At 40.8% G+C, this 12,268-nt stretch overlaps 1 protein-coding gene across 3 annotated transcripts in view; it reads right to left on the bottom strand.

Annotated features, from left to right (window-relative positions):
• LOC101169841 (sodium channel protein type 2 subunit alpha) overlaps positions 1-9,823 on the bottom strand; it is a 45,427-nt gene extending 35,604 nt beyond the window's left edge. For all 3 annotated transcript variants that reach the window (XM_011484188.3, XM_004066661.4, XM_011484196.3), the window contains exons 1-4: positions 9,318-9,823; positions 2,676-2,989; positions 696-814; positions 482-571 (exon numbers count right to left, since the gene is read on the bottom strand). In XM_011484188.3, coding sequence (XP_011482490.1) covers positions 482-571; positions 696-814; positions 2,676-2,936 — 470 coding nt within the window. In that variant the 5' untranslated portion in view covers positions 2,937-2,989; positions 9,318-9,823. The remainder of the gene's footprint in view (positions 1-481; positions 572-695; positions 815-2,675; positions 2,990-9,317) is intronic.
• Positions 9,824-12,268: the final 2,445 nt, after the last annotated feature.

Raw genomic sequence — 12,268 nt, 5'->3', positions numbered from 1 at the left:
AACCCTTCAACACGGTAGCTTAACACGCCCTTTGAATTACCGTAACTCCTCAATCGTTGCACAACGCAATTTCAACAGATTCTGAAGAGAAGAAACGCAGCTTTGTGCTGATATGTAACACATTACTGTAGAAAAGTGTTTATCAGTCAACATAAACCAGCTGACGTTAAGAAAAGCAGCTTTTCGTGGATACTTTATCAATGCTAAACGCTACTAATGCTACTAACGGTAAACGCTACAAGGTGCTACTATTACTATTAACGCTACTAAAGCTTCACTTTACTAACGAAAAGTGTTGCATAACACCGCAAAGTCACTTTTTTTCCGCACCAGAATCTGTTGAAATTACATTTATTGCGTAGATGTTTGAAGTACTACGGTAGGTCAAAGCGCGAGTGTCATTTTGCCATCACCGGCAACAGCTCAGATGTTAAACTGTTAAGGATTATTTGACAGAAAAAAAACAAATCTGCATACTCACTCTACATTCTTGGCCCAGTCCGGGGGAGAACTTAGCGTCATAAAAGCACAGTTGGTCAAGATGGTGAACATGATCAATATGCTGAACATCGTAGAAACAACAAGTCAAGGAAAGCAGTGAAACCCTTTGAAATCTATTCTTGTTTATAAAGCGTGTCTTATACCCTCTGTGGTCTATAATTCAGGCTAAATGCATTCAAACTCTGAAAGGATATGAGTGCACCAAAACTCTAATAGCTATCCTTCGCAGAGGGTTGAAGGGAGTTAGGATGTACAAGGCAGAAGTGGCATTGAAACGGAAGATCGCCTTCCCACGATTCAACACTATGAAGGTCTGAAAGAAACACACAGAGACCGAATCAAAATGCTTCATTCTCAAAAAGAACAATCAAACATTTCCCACAAATCCGTTACACTATTTTTAGAGCATCGGTGCTCTGCAGCAGCGACCACAAGGTCAGAGCTTGTCTGAGTCCAGGTCTGTGGTTGTTATAGCAATGACGCCCGTTGAGCTCAAGGCAGCACGTCTTTGACACCTCTGTTCAGCTGGCACAGCAGCTCAAATTAGCATTTAGCACCTCTGTTGACCTGCACTTTAAGTAGTCTTCCTGCACCAAAGCTGAACCGGCTTTGTTGCATCTTTTGAAGGCGTTGGTAAGGCATGAATCAATGTTTACATATAAAACAGCTGGGTTTTTTTTCATGCTATATACAATAATAAAGAATGGGATTATTTTAACTACTAAAATACTCCAAACATACTTTTCAACTTCTTATAGAAATGCTCATTCTCATAAATCTTTTGAGCATTGGCCTATTAAACCACATGGGATCTTTGTTTATTAAATGCCAGAAAAAAAAGAAAAAAATGACTCCGTTTGTTGGTTTCAATGACATCTTCTGTAAATATTGGACCAAATGGAGCAGAGAAGATGTGTGATAATAGAGGTTTGGGACAGATGGTCTGTGACTGGCCCCCTAAAACCCATGGTCCATTCAGGTGTCTGTGCTGTGGGAGCTTTGGGATGTGCGAGGGACTAGCAGCAGACGCTGCTAGTTAGGGAGATTAAGAATAACGTGATTCATGCTAAAGCGGGTTGGCTAGTTGCTTTCTTAAAAGACAAGCACTGTCAATCTGATAAAAATTGAAACAAAGTCACTAAATTATCAGATTGGAGCCTTGTTACACTCAGAACTAACATCTTTTAAAACAAAACAAAAAACTAGCAATAGGTGACACACGCCAACTTAAACGGGGTTGATCAAATCAGTCGGAATAGCTTTCATGGAATTTAGTGTTTTGATTTGAAATGGTTTATTTCCAGCAATCAAAGCAAGTGTAAAGAAGTTTCTGACACATTTTAAGGCAGGTATAATCCATCCACTTTTGTGTGTGGCCTTTGATTTTGTTGGGACATTTTCAAAACACAAACAGGAATACAGGAACCAACACTAACGCAGGCCAATATTTATTCTTTAAAGGGCAATTTTTCTCTTTGAATTGGTGGACATTCATTGTTCTTGTCGTCTAGTGTTATACAAGCGTTGATAGCTCCTTGGTGCTCCTACTGTTCTTCAGATCAATAGTGTTGATTGCAGATTGGTCTTTTTCTTTCTCCTTCTAGCACTGCAGCCACACAAAACCTTTAGGTTCAGAACCTAGACTTGTATTTTGGATATAACTTAAGTTCCTCTTCGATCATCGTTTGATCTAAATTCTAAATATTCCCAGTGGTCTTTCAATAATTATGATGCTGTTCCTGTGTTGTTTTCTATGACATAGCTTAAATTTCTTTATTATAAGAAAATGCCACAAGAACATGTTAGAAACCCCATTTTCATTGGAGTGGGTCCTCAAAAATGAACTCTACTTGGTTTTGTTACAGCATAAACTGATGGTTCTGCTTTCATTTGTGGTTAAAGCCCTTTGTTGTTCTTACATACATGAGATTATAATGAAATCAGGTTTTTTTTAAACCCATGGTGTCGGTGTTCCAGGTAAGGTTTCATGCGCTCTCCTTAAAAGCTTTTTCAGGTAATTAAATTAGCTTTTGAAATGGTACATGAAAGTGCAGCTCTGTGATTGAATTTACAGATAGATTTAGAAATAGATAGTAGTGATGGGTAGTGATGGTGAAATGCCAGCACCATCGGGGCCTCATCCCGGCTTAATAAAAGGTGAATTCCACACACACCTTCTGATTGCTGTAAAAGGGGTCAATGTCCTCCAGCGGGGTTGACACCATGTGCGGAGGGATGTCCCCGTAGATGAAGGGCAGGGATTTCCCCGCCTCCAGGTCGCTGTTGGGCCTGGGCCCGTTTTCATCGTCGCTGTCGCGCTCCGTCCGTGGTCTCTTGGCCTTCTCCTCGGCGATGCGCCTCTCGATGGCGGCCAGCGACTCGGGGACGAAGGGACGGAAGCTGTCAGGTCCGGGCGGTACAAGCAGCTGTGCCATCTTGTCATCCTGCTCCGTCAGAGGGCAGCGAGGGGCTCAGCTGGGGAGGGGAGCTGCAGCAAGAGGATAAAAAGATGGAAATCAGAACTCTGGGCCTGAAAATAGCCTTTCCCCAGAGGACAATAAGATCTCTGTAGATTGTTTGATTTCCCTACAATCCTAATGGAAGAGGCATGTGTAACTAGCTTCTCTGGATTTATTGATGCAAACGTAGACTTAAAAAAATCCATTGTGGCTGTATTAGGGACAGTTTTGAGAGTTGGAATTTGTCAAAACCTCTTGATCTCACTAAGTGACGCCAACGGAAACTGACTCTGAAGCTACATTAACCCTGGCCTCGCAAATGCTCAATCAAGCGGCCACTTCGAATGAACGGTATATAAAAAAGCGTGTACGTGCGCATTTCAAGCTTCCGTGTCCACAACTCTTGAATTCACGTGTCGCATGGCAAGTTTTTACTAGCATTTTCAGGCTCTATGATAGCCTCTATAACGCATGGCCATTGAACGCGCATTCAAATTTAAACCAGGTCAAATTTTGCTCAATGAGGGGCTCGGATTTGGTAGTGATGTATGGATGACCTCATCGTCAATTTACAGAAGTTAGTAAATTGCAGTTTGTGCCCAGCCAAAATTCTGTTAGCACAAATCTTTCATATATCGTAATAAAACTGTGAAAGAAAAAGCCTGGAGCAAGATTCACAAGGTTTGCACCGCTTTGACGTTTTCAACCAAGTCTCTTCCACCTTTAGGTGGCGCACATCACAGCAGGACAAGAAGGAAAGAACTATCCCCTCCCTGCTTGTCCAGTGTGAACACCCCGGGTTCAAGAACTTGAGTTTAGCGCGACCTTGAATTCACGTCACATGCCCAGGATCACACTAGCTTAAGGGTCAACAGTCTGCGTAGACATCAGTCTTAACCACTTTCATCAGCTCTTCCAGGAGCACCAAGACCATTTGAAAGAGGATAAAAGACAGTCTTTTTCCAGCCAGTCCTTAGTGGATTATCTCACATACTTTCACCAGATGGGAGTAGGTACTCTCAGCTGTTTGCATTTACAGTCTCATACTTGGGTTACTGTCAGTAGTTCCTACTTATTGGTCAAGGTTTGTCTTCAAATAGTACATCAACTTAGAGGATCTGAGCATCTTTCATCCCCAATTTTCCCTCATTAGATTTTCCATTTGCTGAACCTGAATCAATGGACGCAATTGTAACTATTATGCTGTGCCTGCATCATTTCTTTTAAGGCACGTCAAATTCGCTTCTCAATGATAGTCCAAAAATGGATTTATAAACTAGACACTTTTAGTCCAACGGGAAAAAATATGATCTTTTTATTATTGTCTTGATGCAAAGAAGAAAACATTTTTGTAAAGTTCAGGAAAAGAACTATCAGATTCTCCATATTTGTTTTAGACTCCACCCATTGTTCACATCATTAATGCGACACTACCTAATCAGAGTTCTTGATTGGTTGATGCGATGCGAATTCTTTGCCAAAAGTTCACATTTTAAACTCTGGAAGCATCGCGACGCAATGCCCATAACACGCTGACGCCTGACGCTAGACCATCCTGCCGCAGGGTACATTGACTTAAAACTGGACACCCCTTCAATATGAAAGTAGCTTTACAGCTAAGCCTCACCAAACAAAGCAAGAGTAACCGCCAGGTACAGGGTACTGAAAGAGCCGGGTCTGCCCCATCCTTTTTACCCTTTTGACGTGCCCTTGAGCAAGCCCCTTGACCCTAGTTTCTCAGGTGTTGCTGCTCAGTACTCAAAGGTAAATGTATGGATCTTCTGGTGTAGTTGGCAATAAGAAATGGATAGATTTGAATACAAACAAAGGCTGAAAATGAAAATATTTTTAAAGTGACAAATATTTGCTGTCAAATGTCACGCTTGTTTAGTCAAAATAACGTGACTTGATGTACTGCTCTCTCTGCCCGTATGTCCGTGGAGCATGGAAAGGTGTGCATGCGGGGCAAAGGCTGCCGGCATATGCTGAAGCAGTTTGGGGGGAGGGTTGCATGCAAAGTGGCTCAGAGAGGCAGGGTTCATTTACATTTTCACACATTCGTGCATGCTTTATAGGGCAGGATGGGAGGGGCGGCAGGGGTGTATCAAAGGCGCCAATCGCCAGAGAACAACTCTCTGGAACGGCTGAGCAGACATAAGTCTTTGGAGGTTTCATCAATGATGCATGATCCCATTCTTTTGTTTCAAATGCCAGCTTCTCTACAGTGTTGTGGCTGATGGGGAAAGAAAAAAATGTCGCAGGCCAGACCCTGCAATGTATGGCCGTCACAGATCCGTGAAAAGTGTTTTATTTTGCGTGATAACTTGCGATTACGTCACGTTAAAACTCCTAGAGTATATGTGGATGTGTCTAAAGCACAGCAAGAAAGATGAAAACGGTGGCTAGAGTGCATGTTTGCATGCTAATGGCTCAGTGACTAATACCAATTTGAGTGGCTTTCTGTGTAACACAATAGAGTGACGGCTGCAGTTTTATAACTGATGACCAGTAGGACTCAAAGGAGAATCATAACATGAAAAATGAGCATTTTTCATCAATACTTGGAGACAAAATTAAGATTGTAGGTTTCAAAAAGCAACATATGACCTCGTAGCAGATTTTTCCTAATCTGTTTACCGCCGAAATTAGCTCCTGCAGAGTCATAGGAACTGCTGTCTTTTCAGGGTTTAATCGTTTTAACTGACTCAAATTACAAAGACGTGAACAGGTGCAGCAGGCAGCGATTGGCATCAGCTCCTGCCTCATTCAGCAGCAGGTTTCTAGCATCCCAGCCGTCCCGCAGGAAAGGCTAGAGGGCGCACAAACAAGGACTCCCTAAAAAAGCCTCTAGTGAGCCATTAGCTACATCTCCCTGGTGTTCAACCACCTCACAGGTGGGGTCCTGTCCCCGGTGGGACGCTGCAAACAGAAGCCTCTCCTTCAGCTGGCTTCCAAAAGCCATGTCACTTTGATTTTTATAGATTTTTCTTTACATATGAATGAGATTATCGGGAATTGTCTGTTTAAAAGGCAGAAGAAAAGCAGCAAAGACTTTGAAGCCGGCTGACATTTAGCCAACGCTGGAAAGCTGGAGGACATAATCGAGACAAAGATACAAATAAATTGGTTCGGGGCTTCATGTCTAAACCAAATTTCATGTAATTTATATCTTTTTGGATCTTAAAAAATTAAAAGGGATAGGCATCATGTCCAAAATACTAATTTGATTTGATTTTAGTGCACGTGATCATGATATGATTTGATATGATTTGATCCCAAATCAATACAAATTGATAGACTTTTGCTTTGCTTACGTTTCCTCTCAAAACCAGATCTGCTTGGTTATGAAAACCCACTTTTGTTCGAACTTCTGATATAAGGTACACATAAAATGATGAATTCTTGTATCATAGACTAACATAAAGCAGTAAGGCCACTAAAAAAATACCCAGAAAAAAGTACATTTGTGGTTTTGAGCACAATCTGATTTTAATACTTAAGAAGACTGTTTTATTTTTAAATCCTGAAACATACTGCACAGTTATCTTGGAAATATAACTGAATTTAAAAATGATAACTACGAAAATACATATATTTTTTGTTTCTTGACTTTTTGGGAGCAACCAAACAGCAGATGGAACATAAATATTCATTCCAAAGCATTTATCTCTTTTTTTACGTTTTTATTCAAATTTAATTGAAAACGTTTTTTTCTATGTAGGGCTACACGATATGAGAAAAGCGCACGATTTGCCATTTTAGTGATCAATATTGCGATACAACTTGCGATACATTAAGAAATAGCAAAACACTTAAATACATCCTTTTCATTTCACTGCAACAGTTTAATTTAAATAAGCGTCAACATAACTTAAATTATACTCCAAATGACCCTCGTCTAGATAGGAGGCAAACATCTAACATAAAAGTCTCCATCTGATTGGTCAACAACGTGAAAAGCTACATCTGATTGGTCAAATGCATACATGGATTTATTTGGTTCGTTAAATACTTTAAGCAGCCATTAGATTGTTTTAGCACATTGTCGCGATAAAGAAAAAATTTGCGATTTATTGTGCAGGCCTGTTTCTATTTTAATGTATATTTGCAGGCTAAGCAGAACATATATAATTCAGTGGTTTGACGTTATATGATTTGTTTTAATGATATTTTGCACTAAATAAATTAGAATGTAATGAACAAACTTAGTTGTGAATGGGTACCTTAAAAATAAACCAACTTAAATAAGGAAAACTGACGCTCAGGGGCGGAGCTACATGGGGCCAAGGGTGGCAGTTACCCCTCCACCAAAAAGCATGTAAAGATTCGTATCATTATTGATGGAGATTAAGAAATCATCAATACAAGGTTCTCTAAGTGCACAGCTAAAATAATATTTCAGTATTAATAACATTAATAACATTCATTTGCAATGGCCTTTTGCTTTGCTGTTCTAATTTGCCTCCCTTCCAAAATCTTCTTCCAAACTGCCATCCCCGTTATAAAATGTTCTACCTGCGTCACTGTGGCCACACTGATAGACAAACTGGAAAACATGACAAAAAAGTAAAAGAGAGAAAGAATAAAAGCTGCACTTAAAATGAGTGGAAAAGCAGCTAAAGGTCAAATAAAAGCTGGGAAAGACCAATTTCATAGCATTTTTGAAGTTGAGTCAAAAAGACCCATTTGCCCTCATTTGAGCTGGCATAATTTCACACAGCAAACAAGGAAAGCAGACTAAACCGCCTGCAAATGTCAGCAAGCTAAAGCGGCTGCCTGTTTGGGGGTCGAAACGAGTATATTAATATAAATAAATAAAAGTTAGGAGATAATCTATCTGTACTTCTTTTGTCGCAACAGTGTCACATTGAGTTCTTTAGTATTTTTATTCACTTCCTGTTTTGCCCTGCAGAAGAGTCCATTTGCATTCACACCGTAGGTAAAGCGGGCCAGAGTTCACATAGACCAGAGTTTGCTTGATTGACTTAAAACCAAGTCTTCACACTTCACAAAAAAGGAAGCAGGGGAATGTGAAGAAACGAACTGACGTGAACCAAACTGCTCAATGTCAAAACATCTTGAAATATTACAAACAAAAAAAACCTAAGGAGAAGCTTTCTTGTATTTCAAAAAAAGAGAAAATAATGTGGCTGCTGGGGGAAGATCTGACGGCCTGGACCCTCATCCACATCTGTTGCCATCCCTGCAGTCGCATGTAACACGACACAACCTCATCTGCAAAAGCAGAAGCGGCCAGAGCCAGAGGCGCCTCCATCCTCCACCACCTCAGGAATGCCGAGGCTTGGAGAAGCCTGAGCGCCGCTGTCCGTGGTGCTGAAAGGGGGCGCAGCTGCCTCCAAAAGCAAACAAGTGGAAGCCTCCCATGTATCAGACATTTTGAAAAAACGCAGCTTCAAATATAAAAGCTGCTGAGCATCAATTATACCCCCCCTCCCCCCAATCCTCCTCCAGTGCCTTCAGGGTGACCTCAAAGTGCTTTGAGGGCGTTTTCCACCTCTGCTGGGGCTAAAAACACACAGGGGATGAAACCCACCAGGAGCGTCTTGTTTTTCCCCCCACGTCAGAAAATCAACCTAAACATTGAAGGTGGCGCTTTAGGAGACTGAGGCGCAGCTCTTGCTGTCGCCATGTTGGTGTAGGCGACGAGAAGAAGCCCCAGAACCGACACCAGAACCGTCCCAGGAGCCAGGATCAATGATGGCTGTCTGTGTTTGGGTCCAGACGCACAAACACCCTCACCCCCCTCCTGGTAGCGACTTAAATACCCCAATTCTGATATTTAACAATCAAGTCCAAACATTGAACGATCTGGATTATCCCTTTTGCGCGACAAAACGGGTCCGAACGGGTCTGGGCGTGCCCTCTTCCGACGCCTTCCTGCTGCTGGTGCGCCAAAAATACACCTAGAGCTTGTCAGTCGGCGCAAAACCCTCATTAAATCTCGGTTTTGTAGGTGATTCAAATATTCAATTCCCTTGGAATAACACACTTACGCACTTCAAAAGGGTCCTGAACCGGAAAAAAGCGCAATTCCGTTCCAAAAACACGGTGTCTTGTTGATGGAGACCAAATTGTTCCAATCGTGTTTTGAATAGTCTCGACGTGTATTTCTCCAAACCAGACGGCAAAGCATGATCCAGATGAGACTAAAAACGCGCGTATTTGATTTGACAGCGCACAGAAATGGAAAGGATCTGTATAGTGTTTGTCACGCAGCAAAAACACATTTTAACATTACGATAACGACGAATGTCTGTCTGAAAGCAAATATCAACGCATTTTTTTTTCAATTATTTCTACATTGGGCTCAATTATTAGAAATAAAAGGCTTCTTACCACCGTTACGGTGCCCAGCAGGTGTGGACCCTGAAGGTAGATCCCATGTCCAAAAATAACAATAATTCCTTTAGAATTCTGGAAAAAAGCAACGACCAGTTCCACTTAGCAACGACTTGCTTCCCCCCCACCCCTTCTTTGAGAAATCCCTCCCCAGGCTGAATGGACGGGCTTCTAATGGGCGCTGCTTTGATTTTTTTTTTTTTTTTTCTGCGCGCGCCTGACGCGGAGAAATCCGTCCGCGCGCCGCACGTTGGATGAGCTTTGGTCTGGGAGACAAACGGCGTCACAAAATGGCCCGAATAACCAGGAAGCATCAAAAGAGCAACCTGTTGTTCGTCACTGAAACACCTGGACTTCACCTGATACCCCCTCCCTTCACCCTCCTTCCGGCTGTTTTCAGCCAACCCCTTCATTCTCCATCCGTCTACATTTAGTTTTTGTTTATTATAGTCTTTAAAGTCTTTACAAACGTCTAATCTTCATTTTTGATTGGTTTATCATCAAAATATCAATTATTTTAACATGTTCCGCTCAGTTTTTTTTATGTATAATCATTTATTTAATCCTTTTATTTATTTTTTCTTTAATAGAATATTTTTATTCGTCCATCTTTTTCCAAAAAAGGGGGTGAATGAACAGTTTTCCGGCACGTGCTTGCCCACGTTGACACCCAAATGTTCCATGGAGGCGACACCTCCTGTGCTCTTGCTGGGAATTTCTACCACCTGCTGGACAAGAAGCCGAACTGCAGCCAGATTTTGTTACGTAATGGAAGTTTATTCTGGAAAGTTGGAGATGAACGTTGTCGAAGTGGTCATAGATATGATACTAGACTAAAGTTTGTTTTAAAAAAAAACGTGTTGCAAGCTACAACCATGACACTGCCACCGCCATACTTTGTACTAGACAATTTACCTTAGAGACACACAGATTAAAGTAATGTTTTTGTGTTTTTAATGTGTTCCTGTGGCATTTTTCTGAGGATGGATGACATATAGAAAGAAATTTAAGATTAAAATTGCATTTCTGAGTTTTTCTTTTTTCAAATCAGTGTGAATCAGGATGAGACGGAAAAAAATATGTTTAAAAAGAGCATATTTGTAACAGAAAATACATCACAAGCTCTTTGCTCCGCTCCTTTCTGATGCATCCACTTGTAGATGACTAGAACCATGTACGTCTTCATTTTCCTCATCCGTGCTGGAATCTCACTCAAAACTGTACATCAGGATAGCTCCAACTGCCACAACTCAGAGGCAAATTTCTAATGAACCCATGCTGCTCTGCAGAAACTGTCAGAAAATGACAGAGGTATTTTTTTATAACGGCTAAAAACGGCGGGATTCAAATTGAAAGACCACCGAGGACGCTTTGACAAAAGATCCATAGGTGATGGGACTGGGTCTTTTCCCCTATAATGCTTCCATGTATTCACTTTTCTTGGGCAAATAGGGGTGGTATAACATTTCAGATGTCGTGTTCACTTTATTTTCCGACCAAACGAGGACACTTTTTATGATCTGATATGTGAAACCACAGTGTTGACTCAAGAGAAGCGGTTATTTCTATGGGACAATAACTGCCTTTATGTGAACAATTATTGCCAGAACAGACAGTCATAGCGCTGATGAGGACATTCAGCTCAGCCCTGTGTCATATGAAAAGGAAGGCAAACACTTTCTGGCAAATATGAAACCCATCTCTTGCTGTCAGCTCTGGCTGACACACCCTCGTGCTCGGTGGAGCGCGTTGGTCTCACATGGCTGCAAGGAGTTTCACTTCATCATCGAACTGACAACTCCTCTGAACATGTTGACCAGCCGGCCCAAAACATAGTTACAGTACTTGGCAGAGTGTCAAATGGAAAGTAACGCACTTACAAAGGCAGTTCGGCGTCACTAGATGTTATTACTTGTTTTCTACACCTGTCTGACAGTTATTTCTCTCTAAAGGGGCGACGCAGGCTGAGTGAAAAGAGGCGATAAAGGCACACAGTTGGACTTTTATCAGTGAAACATTAAGATTTTTCTGCACTTTATTTGTCAGGAGTCTTGCACTTTTTGATGACTGAAAAATTTTTAAATATTTCCAATCCATTTAAACAACCTTTATGAAAGAATCAGGTTCTCATTTTTCTCAATGACACCCATTTTCAAATGTGTTTTCTGTTGGGTGTGGTCACTTTGTTGGATCAAAGAAAACTTTGTACCTCCCAAACACCCATTTATTAACATTGTTAAGGTGGCTTTCCTTTCTAATGCAGACTCCAGTATGTAATGTCCGATATTTCTACCATCTGTGAATAGTTGCAGGGGTAGACTCTGAAGGCCACATTGCTGATTTAGCAACATCTGATTGAATAGACTTAAAGGTGAAACCTCACATTGATGGATTACTCAACCTTCTCAACCTATTCTCTAAATCTTTACATTACATGAATCATAAGAATTCCCAGACATTGTGTAATTTATTTGATCTATTTAAACCTTTGAAATAGACCCTTATTTTTATTGATTATTTTTTAAGGTTTATTTGTTTTCATTATTTTTTTTTCTGTCTACCTTTATCACGGCATTAATATTGTTGTCAATGACAGAAATGCAGTGTTTGGTTGTTGAATATTTGCTTCAATAAAAAAAAAAAAAAAAAATTGAATAGAATCTCTCGATCCAGGTATGTCGTAGTGAATTGGTTGAGGAGACTCGCTGTCCCCTTGGGGCCTGGAATCATCTTTCTGCCTATTATTCAAACCTACTGGCCAATCGGTCAACCGCAAAGGAAACAAATACAATTACTTACCTTCAGGGCCACCAACGCAATGGACCAACCAAACAAGAATGTTTAATAAACCAAAATATATACTTTAATTTACAAAAAAACACCAAACAGTAAAAAATAAAAAAAAGATTCTGCAAATTATCCAACCATCAAAACTCAATTTGAGTTAA

Source organism: Oryzias latipes, chromosome 2 (genome assembly GCF_002234675.1).
Source record: "Oryzias latipes chromosome 2, ASM223467v1".
Lineage (NCBI taxonomy): Eukaryota > Metazoa > Chordata > Actinopteri > Beloniformes > Adrianichthyidae > Oryzias > Oryzias latipes.
This window is presented reverse-complemented; position numbering and strand designations above follow the sequence as displayed.